General features: G+C 48.0%; 2 protein-coding genes across 5 annotated transcripts in view; one reads left to right on the forward strand and one right to left on the reverse strand.

The window, feature by feature from the left end:
* The window catches only part of LOC100651674, a 256,328-nt gene that overhangs the window by 126,330 nt on the left and 109,064 nt on the right, over positions 1 to 20,934 (reverse strand). The gene's annotated exons all lie outside the window — the stretch shown is intronic.
* On the forward strand, positions 7,288 to 8,170 carry LOC100651794. The gene is made up of 4 exons (XM_003394870.4): positions 7,288 to 7,443; positions 7,544 to 7,594; positions 7,797 to 7,920; positions 7,997 to 8,170. The coding sequence occupies exons 1-4, from the start codon at positions 7,369 to 7,371 to the stop codon at positions 8,065 to 8,067; spliced, it is 321 nt and encodes a 106-aa protein (XP_003394918.1). The 5' UTR covers positions 7,288 to 7,368; the 3' UTR covers positions 8,068 to 8,170.

A 20,934-nucleotide genomic window follows, 5' to 3' on the forward strand; every position in this document is an offset into this window, starting at 1 on the left:
AGGAGACGGTAGATACTTAGTGGGATGAGGTAATGGCGGGAAATTCAAATGTATCGCTCGAATTATCCACTCGGCGAGGGCACGGAGGTTGAGGAACGAGCGAGAGGACCAACCGACGCACCCTTTGCTCGTAACTCACCCTTGTTTTTGCCCGATACAACTAGACTTTTACCGCGAATTTCGTCCCACGAAGCCTACCGTTCCGACCACTTTTCCTCTTCTCCTTACTTTTCCCGTTAAAACCATTTCATCCCTTAAGTGGTGTCGCTTTTTCCATTCGAAACGGAAATAAAAAAGGACAGTAGGATCGAACGAATAAAATGGCGACCGAGCAGGGGGATGGGGGAAAGTCGAACACACGGGGATCGGGAAACATCCCAACGAGCAGGCAATCGCGTTTCTAATCGTCGATAAGCGAACCAACCCCTCAGCACGTAATATCTCACGCGACCTGCTCACCCCGACGCTCTATCGCATATCTATGAGTTTGTTTATTAATTATCATGCTCGAGCCCGGACTTACCGTTCGAGAAAGGACGAGTGAAATTCGATCGTAATCGCGGAATCGAAATCGCGACCGACGCACGAACGTACAATACGCGTGACAGTGTCGTTTGTAAAACTCCTAGCTGCCTAACTACTTTCTTTATCGCAACAACCAGCTTGAGAGCGAAGAAAAATCGACGATCTTATATCATGATCCGGTTTTAAGCTACGAAATCCCAGCGGTTAAAGCTAACCGATGAATCTGACTGATAATTCTTCGACGCTTAACTTGCAAATTGAACAACAAGAGTGGAAGAACTTACTAGTCGAAGATAACGGAGACCGAAATCCTGGAAGAACAACTTGTTGACAAAAGACGAACGATTGAAATCGTTCGGCCTTTCCTTCCATTAATCTTCGACGCCCCTGCCAAATCACCGGCTCGCTAATTCCCATAATTCAGTTAGACGCGTCCCCATCCCCGCGCCCGACCTGGCGATCCACTTCTACACAAACTTATTTACGAACTACGTTCGAAAATTAAGACGGATACTGGTTATCCCCACGTTCGTCTGCAGCTCGATACGAACTACCGGGAAGTTTGCCCTAAAGTGGTGTCATGGACCACCCTAAAAACGACTCTCTGTCCCTCCCATTGCCTTTTCCCACTCGCAACGCAGAGGACGCGGAAGCGTTCTATAATTCCCTTACGATTCTCTCCGGCTGTGACCGTGGCGTACATAACGCACCGCGGAATTACGATGGCTCGTAAAATCTCGCAAAGTCGTAACGTTTCTCGTTCATATTTCAAGGGAGGCGAGCACGCGCGACAAGCAGGGGTGCGTCACGGGCGAAGCTACGATAAATGCGCGCCCCGGTGGAGCGCCATCGGCCCGCCAGTCAGTGATAAATATTAGTTTAGGAATAATTGAACGATATGTTTCAACGGTGGATCGCATTGTGACAGTGACACGGACCGCCAACCGAATTGTCGGCCGAACGAAGCACGCCGACGCCATGAAAACGTGCCGTAAATGACACTCGCGTCGATCCTGTGAATATACCAGGTGGATCAGAGATGCACTGTCACCTTGCGCAATCTAGTTTCGATTTTACGTTACTTATAAGGTTTGTCTTTACCGGAAAAAAAATTCATTTATCAGGATTTATCGGCAGAAATAGCAAAATGTCAAGTTTCCAGTTTAGAATTAAAAATCTGAAATATGTAAGTTTTAAAGTCTCAAGTCTCAAGATGCTAGACTGATTAAACACACCCAGTATACCGGAGCATGACAAATGGCAACATGCACAATCATCGGTAATGCGAACGCAATCAGCAAAAGCGCTCATCCATTCGCTTAATTAAACGCTTATTATTAATTAACCGTGACGAGGACGGTCCGGAAACGGATAAAACGTCAAGGTGTCGCATGCGTTAATTATATTCGAATATTTTGCCTGGATATGGCGCGGCCGGCACGTATTGCGAACCGTACAATGCGTCTGCCGCCTCTTCGGCTTTATTAAATAATTACCAATTATTACATAGAGACCAGCGTGTCGATCGTTCGAATTTCCAGACATTGTCATCGCCGCAAAAGCGACGTATTTTCGGTTGTTCGCGTCCTCTCATTAACTATACGGCCGGATCGCGATGATATTTAACGCTTCCCAAATAATTTCCACGTGACGGCACTTAATCCGATCGGTCGACAGCAACGGGCAACGCGTGTCGCGATAAAACGTCAAGAAGCATCCTCCCGCCCGACGCTGTCCGTTTAGTTAAGTCCTCGTAATCCTCCTCGCTCTTCCTCTACTTTCCTCTGTCTTGCTTATCTCCCGCTTCTCCTGCCACCACTGCTTCTCGTCGAATAAATCGTCGCGGTCAGACACTTGAAGGGAATTAATCCGTGGCCCAATTAAGAACGAAAGAACGCTAGTTGACTTATAGATCAAAACGTCCCTCGAGGGTCGGAAGAAAAAATGACGACGATCATCTCTTCAACCTGAGGGAGAAACTAAATTCGTAAGATGTTCGTTCGGCTCGATTCATGTGCTCGACCGAACAATATTTATCGGATACTTTTTAATTAGACACGCAAATCGTAGACCAAGAGCTTATGACGCTTGTTTATCCCGCCAAGGCTAGAATCGTTCCTCGGACACGTCCTCGGACGTACAGACACGACTTCGCGGAAATCTTAGGAGAATTTTCACGACTCGATGCCGAGAAAAGCCCGGAAGCTATACGATTGCGGATATATCACTGCGGCTCGGCTTAAGGCTGACGTTCACTCTCGCCTAACTCGCGATTCGTTGGCATAATAGCAGTCTAAAGCGGAAATCCAGACCGGTGCGTCGTCTTGAGATTCTCGGAGTGGAGTATCGTGTTCGGGGTGTCTTGTACGCGCCGTTCCATGCGCCATAGTTGCACCGAACTTTCGAAGAAACCGCGAGAATCTGGCGTGTGTACGCTTAGACTCGCGGAACCCCTATCCACGTGCTCGATCATCCTTCTCCTTTATTTCTTTTCAGTTTCGCACTTTGCTCGCGGTCTTCCAAGCTTACCGCGAGACCGAGAAAAGTCGCGCTCGTTCCGCCTGATTCCGAGAAACTCGCGAGTTCTTCGGCTTTTCCTGGTTGCGCGTATGCGCTGTTACGAGTAAGGGGGAAAAGCGAGTAACAGCGGCCATTAGTATTATCCTATTAAAAGCATTTCAAAGTTCGAATTTTAATCTCAATGGCAAACAAAAATGGCCAATCGATCACTGAATTCTGACCATTCTCGCGATTACCTCGTCGGTTATTGCTTATTTATTTTGAATGGACGGTTCGAAATACCGGTCGGATGTGACCGGCGTGGCGGTTCGCGAAAAATCAACGGATAAAATGGAAACGCGCGCGCAATTACGCAAATGCGCGGCGGGTATCGGTGCATCGCGGATATTAAACGACGGCGCGTCGATCCACGGTATCGAAAGAGCAGAAGGGAAAGGGCCGAGGGAGTAAAGATCTAAAAGCACGAAACCCGAATCGGCTCATAAATCTACGAGCAGTGTAACGCGGCCGTAAATAGCCTAGATACCCTTGCAGATTAAGTCACGAACTCTGTAGCACACAGTTATGCTATATGTGTATATTTACGATGCCTTCGAGTCTTTCACAATGCCTCGTACACGCGTGATCTATGACAAGCTACGATGATGGGCTAGTTTCGAGTCTACCGTATCTTTTGGCGATCGTAAAACAGCGTTAAAATCCTTGATGTTTATCTCTCGCATCTCGATTTCATTTACGGCTACTTAAGCGTGACGTTAATTAACGTGGGAAAGAAATTACGCGACGTATGGAGAAATTAAAACTTTCGCCAGCCGTCTCTGCGGGCTCGAATCGAATAAATGGATAGAATTCAATGGCTACACACCGGCAAATGGCTCTGTTCGAGCCCCATCATTGCTCCCTGGAGACGTCACGAGGGACGCTCGTAGAAATTAGTCTATATGTGAGACACGAGGGTGGCGACTGCATTCTCAAACGGAGCTAGTTTGTTTTCCAGAAGCGACGTCTCGTGGATGGACGAAGATGTATGCCCTTCGATCGGTATCGCTCGAGAGGAAACGTCCCGCCGTCGATTTCCATAGGAAACAGAGCCGTTCCTTTGAAAAGAGATACTTAACGATGCTTCGTTACCAAAAAACGAACCACTTGACCACTGCGATAATCGCTTATCATTTATGGTTTCGAGACTAGGAAGGAGAAAAAGGAACTTAATGTTGTCAATTATTCGACTGATCGCGTGGAAGCGAGTAACCGGCAGATCGTGACTTTAATCGATTTAATAACGTAATACGGATTAAGCACAATTACGACAATTTTTCAATACCAGCCTATCGATGAACTGTAAGACAAGACGGCCCCGCTATTAGAACTACGAGATATCGCACGTAAATGGGAAGGAGCGTGGAGGACCCGGTTTAGCTCCGTGATGAGGGAATTCTCTCTATCGACCACGCCACCCAATCTCAGTCCCGCATTAGTTTCATCGTTAACGATGTACCTCGAACGTATCCTCGTGGCCTATACACGCGGTTTAATCGTTACGTAAGTGCATCATGAAATGCTGGTCGCTATCTCTTTGACTGGGTAGATAATCGTTCCAATTAAGCTGCTTTCCCACGATTCGAATCGCGCCGACTTGTACACTAGTGTACACGCTTTCAACGAAATCAATATCAAATAATAGATGCCCCCACCCCGCCCGCGCGTCCACCAAACCAGCGTATCGATATTAAATAATTCGATGCCTCCGTCGCTGATAATCAGTCTGTAAAATTTTAACTTGTAATTCTCCATTCGAACCGGATTACGCCAACGACCGAAATTGTAACCAGTTATTCGACTCGACCAGAGCCGAATAAAGTTCGCCGTCCATCCGATGAAACGTTAATCCCGACGCGATCGACCGCGTCCAATTTTATTTTCCACGGATTAAGGGACTTTTGTCGATGAACGGAAGACGTATAACGAACACGCGAAAATCACGATGATACGAGACAGGGGAGGGAGGATAGGACGCGTCGCGACACACAGAGAGTCACGGTCTAAATATACGAGACTGACGATCTCGCTGAATTCGACGCCTTTTCCTTCCATTTATTTTCGCGCGTGTCCGACGCCGAGTCGACCGTTTAACGCTACTACCAGTTGTATCGCTAAGCGTCGTTTGACCCGTTCCTCGCACCGTTTCCACGCGATATTCTTTTTCTTTCCCCCTCTCTTTCTCTTTTTCTATGCAAGATTACGAAGCGTCGCAGCCTCTCGAGCGCGTTCCGCCAACTCTTTCGTCGACCTTACGACGCTTTTAGGTTCTCGGCGTGTCACCGCTGGAATCGCATCTAATCGCGTTCCTCCTCTTTACTTTACTTATTTGCGAATTCCCCTTTTCAAGAATAGCGTTTTTCAGGTTTGATCGATTGCACCGCTCTTTGTCCTCCGTTAAATCGTTCCAAGGATAACCAACTTCGCGTAAATAAAATAAATAACTGTGTGCGTGCTCGCATTCGAAAAGTTCGTTACCGGCGAGGAGTTAAATAAAACAGAATAGTATTAGGAAATGCGCGGTCAAATTAATTCACAGGCCAATTATTCGCAAGCGAACACCTTGCCATCTCCGACTCGCGGGTTTGCGGGCACGGACTTCTCTATTTGCCAAGCTAATGACTAGTTTCAAGGGTGTTCGGTAATCAAGCGAACAAAGGACCGCCGGTCACGTCGAGTGTCCGCCGGGGGACCGCTGGTTTCGACTCGGCCGCAACTTCGACATCTCTGTCGTGACTATGCAAACGCGACCGCCTTTCACCCTCGCTGTGATGTTACTGTCGGATAGGTACGGAATAGACTTATCGCCTTATGGAACTTTGTGTTTCCACGAATTGAAATATCGAACTTCGGTGGAATCAGAGATTTTGTTCTACCCTGTGCAGCATAAATTTACGAATTACGCTAAACTTGAATTATTATTATTATTATTTTATAGTCCAGAACAATCGTATATTAAAATGTAAAATTAACCGAATTACTGGAAAACATTGCATGGTAGATGTAATAAAATTTCCCGATCTATAAATCCTGCATCTCGATGCTATTAATTTCGCATGAAACAGAATTTTTTGTATCTTCACTCGATAGCCATTAATTAGCGCGATTCTCGTCTTAGTTTTGAACGCGAGTCGTCTTATCTATTGATCGACGAGCTGTCATTTCTTACGAAATCGACGCAAAAGTAGAACCGAGTCGCAGAACGATATGACAGAAATTTACGTCGAATGATAAATCTATTCCCGACTTTTATGATACTTGTCCTGGATCGATTCAACGTATCCGCGTCTTCGAACAGCGCAACCATTACACAGGCTAGGACATTCTCGTCGAACGACCGTAGCTACATCAGGCATGCATAATTAATCTCTGAGGACGTAAAAAGTCGCGTAAAACGGATGCTCCTGACGGGGCCGACGAATTTTTATATGCTTCCATCACTGAGTGATATGGAAATGGTTGGGTAAAGCCTTTGATGTTCTTCTAAATTCCTAAACATCCAATTTTTTGCGAAAAAGATATTTCATTATTCACGTTTTATGAAACTTACTGTTGCAACGTTAAAAACGATCGAATAATTTCAACGTGACGATGAATTTTTAAAGTTATATTTGAGAATGCTTTTAATCAACTACAGTATATTATTAGCCGTACGTAATGATCGTATTATTAATGGGCCTGGTAATTAAAGCGTCGAAACGAGAGCGATAACAGGAAGAACGTGGTGGACTTCCGAGGGTGGAACAAGCCTCTCCCCTTCCTCGTTCAATGTTCGTTTTTCACCGGACATATGAGTTTTACGGAATTCATTCACCCGTAGCGGGCTTAATGAAACGACCGAATCGCGATGATATCGCGAACGATCGACACGAATCAGTCGCCTCGTTTCATGCCGTACAACGCATTTTCTAACGATGGCTCGTAAACGGCGGAACGTAATTGTCGTTCGTTGGAATTCGTGACCCGTTTTACGGGCCATTCTGTTTTTCCAATTTAGATAAAGACCGTTGTGCGAAAATGAAGCGATCGCGATTGACAGTGGTTTATGACGTTCGCTATCTTTCCTTCATCTATGGACTTTCCAGTTTATTTTCCAATAATAATCCAAAGGTATGACAATTCGACGAAGATTAGTTAACCTGTTCGGTTAATTGCTACCTGTCTGTAACGATAATGGATCTAGGTTTACGACAAAGATGACGCATAGATTGTGTATTTAAAGAGCAATTCGTATTAGCATCAGACAGTGTTTGCAAGACCGCGTGAACGAGACGAGAAGCGAAGATGAGCCGACTGTTTCTGATTCTACTGCTCGTGTACGTTGTTTCGGCAACGCGGTGCATCGTTAAGAACGACAAGGTACGAAGATACGAGCTAGTCCTACCGAACAAACGCGTAGTTCAATCGTTTCTGGTAAATCGCGATCATGTTCTAATCGTCCTTGGTCCTTCACCCGCAGGACGAGCCAGAGGTTCACGTGATCCGCTTAGGAGATCGCAGTGGAGAATCAGTGAGTAAAAGAAGCTTTCGCTTCGATCCTTTTGTACTAAATCACTCGGAAGTATTAAAAGAACCGAATCTTCTTGCTCGAGATAGAAGGTAGCGAAAAACGCTGGCCAATGGAGTAGAATTATTTCAGATACGTTTCAACCTACACTTCGATCAAACTTGTGTCACTGTCTCGCGATCAAATTTTTTGTTTGAAACGACAGGACGAGTCGGACGTAGTCGCAGTGCAGATCTCGGACGACCGGCGCAAACGGGAAACGCATGAAAATTGCAAGAAGGACAGCGATTGTGCCAAGGGACAGGTCTGCGTTCCGTATTTAGGCTGCAGTGAGTATTTTAATTTATCGAAACGTTCGAACAATGGAGAGCTGCGAGTTTCCAACGTGATTACTTTTGTCTACAGTTAAGGGCCATCGAAAAGGTCGTTCCTTAGAAAATCCGACGAACGCGAATCAACCGGTTCACGTCAACTAATTCCGCCATGGACCTTTAAATCTGCCAATATATTTACGTAGTAAATTCTTGTACGCTATGCACTATCCACAATAATAAAGCAACTGGCACTCACGAGTGTAAATGGTATTTGCTTCCTTTCGAACGCTTATTACGCGAAAGCTTTTTAATAAGATAAAGAGTCGATCGGAGGAACGTTTAATAATAAGCTCTTCCGCAAAATGGATGCGGAAACGGAAAGAGGGTAGAGAGACTGGCAGCGAGACAAAAGGAATCGCGGAAAGACAGATGGCACGACGCGATCGGGTCTCATTAACGCTTGGAAACAGGCGAAAACGAGCGTGGAGCGTAAGAAGAGGGAGTTCAGTCATCGTAAATTTATCGGGAACAACTGGCTGGTTGGCAGAGATCTCCGGTGCCCGTCTTAACCGCAATCCCGCAGAACCGGCCGAGGAAAGGGCTCATAGATTTACAGTTAAAATCAATTAGCCCCTAATTGGCTTCGAAAGGTTTATCGCGAGTATCGTTTTATTGGAAAGACGGATAGGGCCGGGGAGGCGACTCGGAAGTAAGATTGATCGCCCTCCGCGCCAGGAATCAGTTAGAATTTTAAATATGAATCGGAGGAAAGCAATTTACTCGGGAAGGCAATTTGCGTAGATACTCGAAGCGAAATCAACGAGAACTAAGTTGAAAGTTTCGATACATTGAATTTATAACTAAATAGGCAATGTAGTAGGGTAGCATGGGTAGGAATAGCTATAAAATTCGACGAGTTTTCGTAGCGAGGTGATAAAATTGTTTACCGCGAAACTCGTCAACGACAAAGCGAGTGGAAGAACTTACACGACCACTCCACATTATCCTATCGAGCGCTGATAAAAGCGCGTTACGATCGGAACTTCCGTAGACGTGCACGGATCGCGAAGTGGCACGTGAGAGCAAGAGCCGAGGCGACGCGCTTATCGGTTCTAGAAAATTTCGCTTGTAAACGAGACGAAGCGAGGCGAACACCCGTACACCGTCGGTGGTACGTTGGCGGAAACCAGCAGCGAAGATTTACGATTCTAACAGGAAAAACGTAACAATCGTAATATCCTTTCATCGCTTACGCTCAGACGGTGATTTTTCATATGCACACTCCTCCATCATCCTCGTTGCCGGACCCTGTTTAATTCTACTTTAATACGCGAGAAATGAAGCGGCCAAAGGAGAGAAAAACGTTGCCAACGCTGCGATCGAGAGGTCGATCGTTCTCGGAATACACGTGCAAACGACGGTTGTTCCATTGTTTTTTCGTCGGCGATTGCTTGCTTCTCGATAAAAGTTCCAGCAACTTGGAACGCGGTGCTTCGCGAAATCCATAATAAACTTCGTCGTGTCGTCGGCACATAGACGCTTTCTCGTTGCTGGCCGTTTAAAAAATTTCGAACTGCGATCGAACACCCTGCAGAACCGAGAAGTAAAAGGAACAACAGACGGTAACAAAGCGGCGGGCGTGAGATGTCGATCTCTTGGCCGGTGAATATCGACGGAAAAGGAGGTCGAGACTACCTAGGTGATATCACCGAGCGAAGCACCGCGATGGTGAAACTTTGCGGTACGTGCCGGCCGAGCACGGGAGAACGATCGTTAAAAGCCTTCGTCATCGTCGTCTTTGATCGTCAGTTGCGAATCGAGTGGACGAACGGCAGGAAGAATCAAAGCTCGAAATGAGAAAGAAAGAACGCACGAACGAACGATAGGAGCAAAGAGGAATGAAAAAGTCAGCAGCGCGACGCAAGAAACGCGATACTTCAGCGGCAGGAGCCGGCGATTAATTGCCAAAATAACTGCAGACACGAGGAATCGTTTAGGCACGACTCTCGCAACATTGTTTACCGTGGATACAGCCGGTTGGAATGTATGTCCCCGTGGACACGCGGGACGTAATATACGGGGACAGTTACCGCCCTCGGCAACGTATATTACTCCCCACCTAAGTGGCGCTCTTTCGTTCGTCCTAGCGAACGACCGCGGTGAAATATTCCGTGTGGCTCGCGCCAGACACCCGCATGATTCAGTAGAAGCCGATCGATCGTTTCGAGGCCCATCGACGCGCCCTTACCGCGGCCGGTTCCACCTCGATGTGTAACCACGTGCAGGTGACGCGGATCGGCGCCTTCGAATCGCGCGACATTACGAAAGATGAATTATCACGGGCAGCACCCTTCGCTACAGGAATTAAATCTTCGACTTGTTCAGCCGCTCGTTTACCCTGATATTTAGCGCCGTGTTATGCCAGAGTAGTTGTGGTTACGGTGGCTGCGCGAACACCGAGTTTGGAAGCGTGCCAGTGTGATTCTAGTCGTAGTTCAAACGTTTTCGCGGCGCTGGTAAATTTACGACTGGCTCGTCTATTAGGAACGAGCTATTCGTTCGAATTTTTCATGCATTTCCCAAAGAAACACGCAAGGGGATTTGAATCTGCGAAATAGTTTAAAAGTCTACACTGTTGCGACAATAAGGGAACCGTGACGAGAGCATCGTTAACATTTCCAAGTAAAGGACAGGGCTGATTAAAGCGCGAGCGCTCGGTCGACTTGGCGCGCGACAAACAGCCCCATCGCGTGGCGTCGGTGCGACCGGGAATCGAGTCGTTCAACCGTGGCCAGACCTCTAACCCGTCGCACGACTCGGCCTCCGGAGAATCTGCCGCTGCAAGACTAGTAAAACGAAGGTGTCGCATGAGCGGCACGCGCGCCGCACGCTTTATTTTCGTCCGCGATCCGCTTCGAGACTCGGCGAATTTATTCGACGTGCTATACGTTGCGCGACACGGGTATCGCGAGTGATAAATAAAATTCACGAGGGAAAAAACGGCGACGCTGGAAAGGCAGAAAACGAGCAAAACGAGAAGAAAGCTCGCGCGAGGCTATCACGACCGCGACTCGTAGACAGCGTTTAAATCGACCAAAGAAAAATGTGTGCGAGTCGTGAGGATTTCATCCAAGCGACCCACGCCGATATTAGTTAGGGAACTGAAGCTTTTAACATTGGAATTTTCACCCTCCGACGCGACCACCGTCCAACCGAACCATTCCGCCTAATTCCTCGGAACTCTCGCGACGAATTAATAAATGATTTCCCTTCTTTCCACGGTCGCGTTGTTTATTCAAGCTCCTTTCCCGTGACGCGATTTTAGGCAACGACACTCGTTGAATTCACGCGGGGAATTCGCGTGGGTGAGAGTGCTAAATGATGTTTGCGGACGTCGCTGCGCCGGCTGTCAGGGGAGGCTTTCTCGCCTGATAAATTCACCGCGAGACGCGGCTTTCTAAACGGCAAATAGTTTATGAGGTTATAAACGGACGATCGACTCGATGGGAATATTATTAACATCCTCTGCCGCTTGGCAAGTAGTCGTCGCGTGCCGATGCTGGAAAACCCGGCTGCTCGTACTTGCTCAATTAAAACGCGCACGAAACCCGTGTACTCGCGGAAATGTCCTCCCTCTTTCTCTTTGACTCTTTAGCCGAAGAGAAATTCCCGACCGAGAGCAACCTCTTTGAAGTCTCTCGAAGGAAGAGCACGAACGGCAGACGCAACATTTACGAGAGAGGCGCGTATTAAAAAATTCCAGCCTCGAAATTTCAGGAATCCAATTTTTCCTCGGCTCGATGCCCGTCGACTCGTTACCGGGCCACAGTCTCCGAGAGTAAAAGCTGCCGGTGGAAATAGAGTGGAAGGTCGTGGCGTAGAGAGCGCACATTCGAGAAGAGCGGCTCGAGCTTTAAGTGTGATTTAGCGTGCACGCGGAAATAATGGCGCGCGAAACCGTGCGCCGCGTTTTCCCAGCATCGTTCATCCATCTAACTACCAGCTGATACGCCATGCTGCACACTGTATGCGATTTCTAAAGCGCCTTCGCGCCTGCTAATTCTCCACGCGAGATTTGTCGTCCCGGATTTACCAAACAGCTCGAGAAACTCGGAGAAATTGCATCGCGACGAGAAATGGGCACAACTATGCGGAGTCCACGTAACTTGTGTAAATGTAAACGTAGAAGAGCGTTTAGAGCGATTTTACGAGTTTGTTCTTTCGAGAATGTTTCCTCGCGGACGATAGTTTCAGGGTCGTGTCGCAGCGATGTTCGAGTGTTTAATGAGTGGTAAGTGCTTTTCACAAGGAACGGTAGAATCCGACAGCAAACTGTACTCGCTAAGTTTCCTTTTGTCTGCCGACAAGTGGAAGTGTCATTACATTTAGAGGCAAGAGAGGTATCTGTCGTCGAAACCAATGTTTCCAGAGATTTCGCCCGGATCACGAACGTTACGCCACGGGACAGACAAAAAGACTAGCGAAAGACTTAATACGCGGACGAAAGAGACAACGCGATCAGCTTTGAGTCGTGCACCAGGGAATATCAATTTCTTTTGATGCGAATGAAAGTTCTGCTTTTGCAGCTTGGTCCTGTGTCGCGGTCAAAGACACCAGAGACGGTTAATTTCATCGGATGAGTGGCTAATGAAAAATTAATAGGCAAGTTCTGCGAGTGCAACGAGAGCGATAGCGTCGTGGCTCGAACGTGCACCACGGTGAAACTAAAAAATCTCGGATGACAGAGAGTGAGAGAGAGAGAGGTTAGAGGGAAAGCAACGCGGGATACCAGTTAACAGCCACGGAAGTCATAAAGAGCCAGCAAATCTTTTCATTATCACCCCGCGTAAGTGATACATATATCATACTAAAGCGACCATTTCACCGGCATTATATCCGGAGGAAACTGATCCAGGCTCCACGGTGAATGCTTTTCACGCCACGTTTCCGCGTAAGTGCGTACGAGGATTAAGTCGAATCGTTTTTTCCCTTCGTTCACGCGCAGCTCCGGCAATTTTTCTTCGCGCAGTCTTACCGTTCCTCTCTGTTTCTCTTGGCCGATATCGTACGAGTTTTCTATCGCCAAGGTAATTCCATTTACGACCGACGAATCTGACGTACGGAGAGAAATACATATATTACGGCTGGAGCACGTAGGCGCCATATAATTGCGATTCACGGGAAGTTTATCGTCCACAGGGGCTGTTAACATAATGGGAAACTTTACGGGCAGGAATTAATTCTTCTTTCGTGCACCGAGACCGAACTTCATCGACCTTTCGTGTTCAGATAACATCGAGCCTCTTCGCCGGGACGCTCGTGGCTGTTCAATTAAACGTATTACATTCTACGTCGTGCATGTGCTTTTCAACCCGTAACCAAAGTGCACCTAACGATGTTTCTGCCTTTTTATGAAAACGCGATGACCTTTGAAAAATGAAAGCATTACAGATAGCTGCCGTCTGAATAAGAGGTTTAAACGCGAGCCTGCTATAACTGGTATAACGTTTGTCGAGCGTAAAATTCTCAAATATACCCTCGAATTACCCCGATGAGGCTCGCAACTCCTGTACTTCGACAGCACGTAACGGTGCATTAACGTTCGCGCTCGTTTCCTAGAAACAGAATCGACTAGTCGGGATCGTGTACGATTCTTGTTTCGCTCCCGCGCATTCAGTGGCGGCCGTTTAGAGCCAGTAAAATAATAACGACTAGGCTAACGCGACGCTAGCCTAAGTCACCCATCGGCCTATACCTCTCTTTTACGGCTGAAAATTACGGCCGCACGACCCTCGTGCGCGTTTATGGTCTTCGATGACGCGCCATCGTCCGTTTCTGGTTAAACCAGAAAACCGACTCCATATTCCAGCAGGTTTTTAAGACTTTCCTCTAAGTATCGTTTCGTGTTCCTTTGTCCGTGAAAATACCACTAACTAGGATATAGACATATTTTTATAGGTAATAAGAGGCATAAGCGTCGAAGATGACCAAGGTCTTTACATCGAATGGATCGTGAAACCATCTGGCTTAAGGCTGCAAATTCGAGAAGCCAAAGGGGGTGGCGGCTGGCGCCTTCGATGAATCACGATCGTAAAAGTGCGGGAATTCGTCCGATTAAAGCGGTTGTTCGCCAGGCACGTTGACGCCTTCCGCAAAATTGAAGTTCCATCCCCTTGCGGTGCGACAAGCGATATGGAAAAGCAGATGTAGACGGTCGAACGCGTAATATCTCGTAGTCTCTCGCGAGGCTCACCCCTCGGCACGCTGAAGAGACGCCCTCGAATATGCCGTTCACGCATCGAGAGACATTCGTGTTCGGGGTTGTAGGTAAAAAATTGTCGTCGGCGACAACCTCAGTCCCGATCGCGCCACCTTTTAATACAAGATAATTGGAAAAGTTTGCCGGGCTCCTGCGCGGCGTATCGTTGATCCTCGCCCCCCAAAATACGACAGCTTACGGAAACTAAGTTCCCCGGAATGCATGTCTGATCCCGACGAGTATTCCATAGTTGATTTTTCTTCACCGTTTCGAACCTCGCTCAGGCTTTTTCCTTTTGCTTTATCTCCTCGCGCTTGGCTCTAACGTACGTACGCTTCCTTGTCTCCTTTTCTGCCGCGAACTCGCAAGATTTCCCGTGTGTTTTCGCCACGCGTTTGCCACGCACATTGCCACACAAGCGTCAACCGACTCGGGACAGGCTTTAATCTACGCGATGCTACGTGAGGTGTTTGCGGTCGAGTCGGCAACCATTCCCTTCCTCGATTCCTCTCTTCTTCGTCGTATCCCTGGATTCCTTCTCTATCTTTCATGCAAACGAGACCTCGTCTTCGTTCGTTCGTCTATCTTCCGCCTCGCCTCTCTCCATCGAAGTTGCTCGTAGAAAATCCAGCAAAGTCTTCCACAGGGCTTCCTCTTTCTTCCCTTCAGTCACCTTTTCACTTCGAGTGGTTCTTCCGTCCTTGGATTCAACCGTACGTTGAATTTCTCCGAGTGTCACGGGCAAAATCGAAAACGCGCGATTAGATGGACGAGATAATCCGCAGTCCTGGCGGATTCCGCTCGTTCGTAATTAGCCGGAACGCGCGGAAGGGCCAAGAAGATTTTAATATTTGCGCCGGTGCCGCTCCGGTGTTCCGACAGGGAAAAAGGTAGAAAGCAGAGTCGGCCCGGCTCTCGCTGACCCCCCGGGGCGGTTTACATTTTGTTCGTCGCGGCTCCAAAAGGAAAACCTAGACAGGCAACAGTTTGCATGGGCGGAAGAGGAAGGTTAAAAAGCTCCGCGTTTCAAATAGAGTAAATGGAACCTCGAAATTCATCGGTCCTTGGCCGGTGAAGGGACACGTGTCGACGCGACACGACGCTGTACGAGGGAGTCGCGTATACCCAAAAGGATCAAACGTGATCCTAGCTGGCCAGAACTTGGCAACGCTAAGCGGACCGGCGCGACGTCACTACTGGCAATGCTATCTGGCAGTTTCAGAAGTTGTCCTCTATCCTGGCGGGACGCAATTTCGCGAAGATAATTTAAAAATCGCCGGATTAACGGTAAGCCTGCTCGTATATTGGCTTATCCTGACCGGCGGTGGTGTCAGCTCGACCCGACCGGTCTATATGAAACCCGCACCACCAAAGTAATGTCGAATAATTCGTTTGATCGTGATAAAGACCCGCGCAAAAACCGCCGCGCCATTTCCCGCCATTGCTAATTATTCCGTCGCGCGGTATAAATTGGAATTTTCGACTGGGTCGATAGAGCCTCGCGCAAAAAGCTCTGCCCGTGCTCTGTTTCCTCTCTTTCTGCCGCTTTTCTCGGTCTTCTTCGTTCGAAATCGAGCACGTACGAAACCATGCAAGAGAAGAGACATTCCTCGCGTTCTCGCCATCAGATATAACCCAAAGAGCTTCCGGCCACCGAATCGGACCATCCGGTGTCCGATTCGTGAGAGGAAAGATGGCACACCGATGACGTGCCGCTCTATCGAGATTACGGATCGTCCTTGCGAGTGAATCTACGATCGTTTCTATCCGCCTGCCGAAACTGTCGATACGCCTTATGTTCGTGGTTCGTGTCGATTCCCATGCACCTGACGTCACGAGGTTTCCACGAAGCCACGGAACGAGAGATCGGGAGGAAATCTTAGAGCCAAAAGAGGACCATAAATCCCACGACGTCACCTGTGAGCTATGAATCAAGATTTTTAGCCAAAGCATCGATCACTACTGGATACCTATCTTCAAAATTCTGTCACGTCGATCCTCTTGAACCCCTCCACGATTCACATCCACCTGAAAGCCGTTCGCGTTTCTAAGAAGCGTAACACGCTGTTCGATGTGGGAACAACGAGAGAAAGAGAGACGAGTACACCGAGAAGGAGGAACCTCGATGACTTTTATCGACACGGTCGCATAAAGAATAAATTTCGTTTTATCGTTTCGGACGTGCGCGTTTTCGAAACGATTTGCTCGGGGCCGCATAGACGAGCCCATCGTGAAAACGGAACAAGGATCGTCGCTTAACTCGAGAGATCGCAAGAGGATGCCGTTCGAACGCGACCCCACGAAACAAACCAACGGGGGATAGTAATCGGGCATCGTTAGGGGATGCGCACAATGCGTGCCAGGACGCGATTCCACGATACCACCCCCATTGTCTATCGGAATCCACCCCTGTCTCGATCCTACGAGCCACGTCCGTGACGACTGACTGCGGTTTAACCTCGACGGTTTAGCACGCTCAAACGAGCCCGTTGTCGATCCCTTTCCTCTCTCTTGCTCTTTCTGTACCATCTCGTTTCGTCTACTCTCCTATCGGGTAGGCACGCGTACCTCCTCATCTCCGGCGTACGTAATTTAAAGACGCCCCTGCTAGCGAGGCCTGTGAAACGATCATTCGCGACCGCAGGAAGTTTCTTCGGTATTGGGATAACGAGCTGCGTGTAACCTGCCATTTTTACGCTCCCTTGTTACTCTTTTCCTTCTGCCCTCTTGGAGAGCAGGTTGTCTGTTTAAAGCATAATTACACGTTACGCGAGATTGCAGGATAAACCTGCACGAAGGATATCGCAATTCGGCTAGAATCTATTATACCTTGCAGGAGAAGCAAACGAGGTGAAGATGGTTGAGAATTTCGTCTCGCTCAAAGAAACGACTAATTAGGGTTTTCGTACGGTTGAATATCGTCGACTCGCAAGACGAATGTAAATTCGACTCGTCACGAAATTGTTTTCGGTGCTCAACGACGTCTCGTTGACTCGCGATTTCGTGTTCAACGCGTTCGAGAGGTTCGAACCTACGAAATGTAAATTCCAGCGTTCGTGACTCGCCCTTCTCACCCCGTGTTAACCGTGGAAGGGCTGAACGAACGACGTTTGACAGGACGAGGTAAAAACTTTAGAAGGAAAAGCTGAAAGTACATGCCAAGAATGTACTTCTTCTTGCGCGAAAGGACGCAAACGAACGAGACAAAAAGCGACCTAGAATATAAAAGCCATAAATATCTGTACACCGACCGAATCGTCGGTTTATCCCTGCAACGTATAAGAAAATTGTGCCATTAATTTTCCGCGTCGATGCAACGGGTCTCTATTTTGCAAGCCCCTCGAAATTCTAAAGCAAAAGACTCCGTAAGAAGTCGAGAATACTCGCATTGGGATTCGACGCTGACCGAAAAATATTTCAGCCGCTACGGCAATTTCTACACTCGTCACGATCGACCATAGGGAGCATCGAACTTGATCTGTAAAAAGAAACGATTGCGTGTTCATGGTAACCCGGAAATTCTTTCAGAAGCGAAGAACTCCCATTGTATTTCGTACACACCATCCGAGAAACTAAATCTCGCGAAAACTCTGACGATAAATTTTCCCTATGTCCCGATGTTGTTCCCGCTGGTATCTCGCTCTCGTTTTACATATTGTTCCGATACACCGACGACGCCAGTGTTTTTCATACACGCGACTCATAATCCTCGTAGGACGCAGGACGAAGGCAACGAGCCGGTTTCCCGATGAGCCGAACTCAAACTTCTCGAGGGGTCGATCTCTACGCGACGCGAATATAAATGCGGTTATTAGATACGTTTCCTACTGTGTACCGTGACACGCGAATAGTAAATGATCCGCGGCAAACGAGAGAATCGGGCGACATCTTGGAACGATGCAACCTCGCGATCGGTCCATTTCCATGCGATATTGCCAACTGCAACACCTGTACCTACTCTCTGCTCGCTCGAAATTCATGTCGATAACGTGTTTATACTTGAACAGCGGCCTAGACACGCCGGTGTCACGTTTCTACTGAATACTGCAACGTATACTGGATAAAATAGATGACATTTTGTGTTCCAGTACCGTGACTGTCGAGTACCCAGTGTTTTTCAAGTCCCATCACGAGGAGCTGTAACGATTACATTATACGGTATCGTAAAACGAATATATGCTTCCATTTCAAAAGGAACAGACCTCTCGTTTAAATCTCCAAAACGGTCCCCTTCTTGCGAGAGTCGTTCGATCTACCCTACACACTCACGGAATCGTATAACGCCACAACTGCGTACACTAAATCTCGAAAGCAGACGGCGCGAGAGAATAGAGAATTCAAGTGGATGGGGTGTTTCAACGACTTATTTCACCGAGCAAGTGATCGCGAAATACCGATGAAAAGCAGCAGCTTTTCCACCAGCTACAGTCATTCGTTGCGTTCGTCGTTAAATCCTCTGTCGCCGCATTGTTTCAGAAGTTCTCGAGAATTCGGCTTAGCCTACTTTCGAGTTGGCATTAGAGAGAAGCAGTCCTGCAAGTTGCGGCATCTGAATCCGCGAAGAAGGACATGAGAAACGTTCCCACGGTGGATGTCGATAAATCCACAGGACAGATTATCGTCCTGTTCTAGGTATGGCTCGCGAGATTCCCAAAGTTACAGGTAAAACTTAAAGCGAAGCGAGCTTGACGAAACGAACTGCAACGTGCTCTTCGTTATTTTAGAAATTCATTTGATCGAAGCATCGCGTGGCAATAAGAAAATCTCGTATGGCTCATCGTTGAAATTTTCGGTTTGACGTTTGATCACCAAAAGACGAACCGATGCTCGTCCAAAGACCGAGCAAGTAGCGTAATTAGTGAGAGATTCGAAGACGATGCAAGGAACGGAGTAATTTCCATCGTTTGGGCCGTGTCCGCCGAGGCGAAATTGAATCTGAGCGGGAGACTGCCGGGAAATAATTAGCACGGCGAGCGTCGGCCCTTTAAGGTTCTCTTGATCCAGAGGGATCGTCGACGTAATCCCCCAAATATGAATATAATTTGCTGGCTGGCAAAGAGAGGGAGATACCGGTTGGACAGGATACGCGCAGAGGAAGCCGTCAGAGAGGCGACCAGACTCGCGGATCAACCGCCGCCGTAATTATGTTTCGTTCGCTGACAACCTGCCACCGATAATGAATATCAAAACGCTACCCGGCTCGACCCGTATCCTTTCTTTTCCTCGTTTTTTTTATCCGTCGACAACTACTGTCCCGCGCTTCGCAACTCTCGTACATCTTGCGTCGTGGACATCTCGACAGGAACGGGTAAAATATTTTTTCGTGTGACGCGTGGATGCGCGCACAGGCCGCTTCGGGGGATGATCATTTTAACGCGTCACACGTCGACGCGTCAATGCGTTCAGTCGCACCGCGGAATTTTGTTCTCGCGCCCCGGCCCGTCTCGTCGCTACTTTATTGTACTCGCCAACATCGCGGTATTTCTCGTCTTAATTGTGGAAAATGTTGCCGCTCGTCTGTGCCATTGATCGTTAATTATTCGACGTGGTGTAACGCTACCTCCTCGGTCGAGAATGGAAACGCGGCTATTGTCTGTTTCCGTGTATTGTTTGAATTTTTGCTCGTTAACCAGTCGGCACGTGTAGACCAGCCGCGGGATGTAACTGAGTAATTCCCATGTAACTTGCGTAATTCATAGTCTACCGTGTTTGTTACATTGTTCCGAACAAGCGAGAGCGTTAATTGGGACGAATTACGAAGAATTCGAGAAATCTAATCGACATTTCCAACGTTACGGAAAGATCGAACACCGATGAGTCACGAAGATCTAGGCTCCCGATCTAGTTCTAAAACACGAATTTTGCGAGCCGAATGAGACTTAGCGATCGTCCGCCAACTTCTACCGGGTGTAAGACGAAGGACGCATCCGGTATCAGTGTCCTTGACTATTAATGGGCTGGAATAGTTGGAATATTTTTGGCAACAACCGGCGGTGCCGTTCACCGTGTTCCTCGAGCTGTCTGAATAGGCGCTAGGCTACGAGGGAATCTCGACTCGATCGCTCAACCCCTTGACCACATTCTCGATGCACCCCTTGAGAATGCTTCGTCTTTCGCAAAATCAGCGAGCCAAAGAATCGAAATAAAGCGACCCCGTGGCTCGTACATTCTCGTTCCTCGCCTATTCTCTCGCGTATATAAGCGAGCTTAAGCCGTGTTTCGCATATATTACCGTAGGTAATACCCTGGTCGATGCTGCTTCGATTGTCTCCGATTCGCGCCAACTCGAGAAGGGATGGAGTTACCGCTCTCAGACACCGGCGGCTATCGCACGAAATTGCAAAGGGGGCACACGCACGATAGGTGTTCGGTGCGTCGTACCTACCCTCGAACACTGGAAACCTCTATCCTCCGACCAATATCCTCGAAATTCGTATTAGCAGGAATAGGGGAGAGCAAATACGAGCCGATGCGATGTCTCGTGCACGAAGAATTTTCCACCGCGTGGATTCATCTCGAACGATTAATCTCGTCCCAATAATATTTGTCTCCGGCGTCAGGGTGTGGCCGCCGCTCTTTATCGTCCCTCGGTGATTTCGTTTCCCACTACATTTCCCTTCGCGTTCGTTTCCTACATTTTTCCGTCTTGCCTTGTTCCGTCGGTGGCTCGAGGCCGCCAAATCGCAGCCACGAAAACCGAAATTGCCTGTTCGATGAGAAGTCAGAAGCAGGCCGATGCTCAAAAACCCATTATCCGAGTATTATCATCT

This window comes from Bombus terrestris, chromosome 4, assembly GCF_910591885.1.
Source record: "Bombus terrestris chromosome 4, iyBomTerr1.2, whole genome shotgun sequence".
Lineage (NCBI taxonomy): Eukaryota > Metazoa > Arthropoda > Insecta > Hymenoptera > Apidae > Bombus > Bombus terrestris.

What these genes read in the sequence shown, in the direction of transcription:
- LOC100651794 (XM_003394870.4), top strand. Translation starts at nt 7,369, where the DNA reads ATGAGCCGACTGTTTCTGATTCTACTGCTCGTGTACGTTGTTTCGGCA. An exon ending in GAGATCGCAGTGGAGAATCA is followed by an intron (nt 7,595 to 7,796) that starts GTGAGTAAAAGA and finishes TTGAAACGACAG; the next exon opens with GACGAGTCGGACGTAGTCGC. An exon ending in CGTTCCGTATTTAGGCTGCA is followed by an intron (nt 7,921 to 7,996) that starts GTGAGTATTTTA and finishes TTTTGTCTACAG; the next exon opens with TTAAGGGCCATCGAAAAGGT.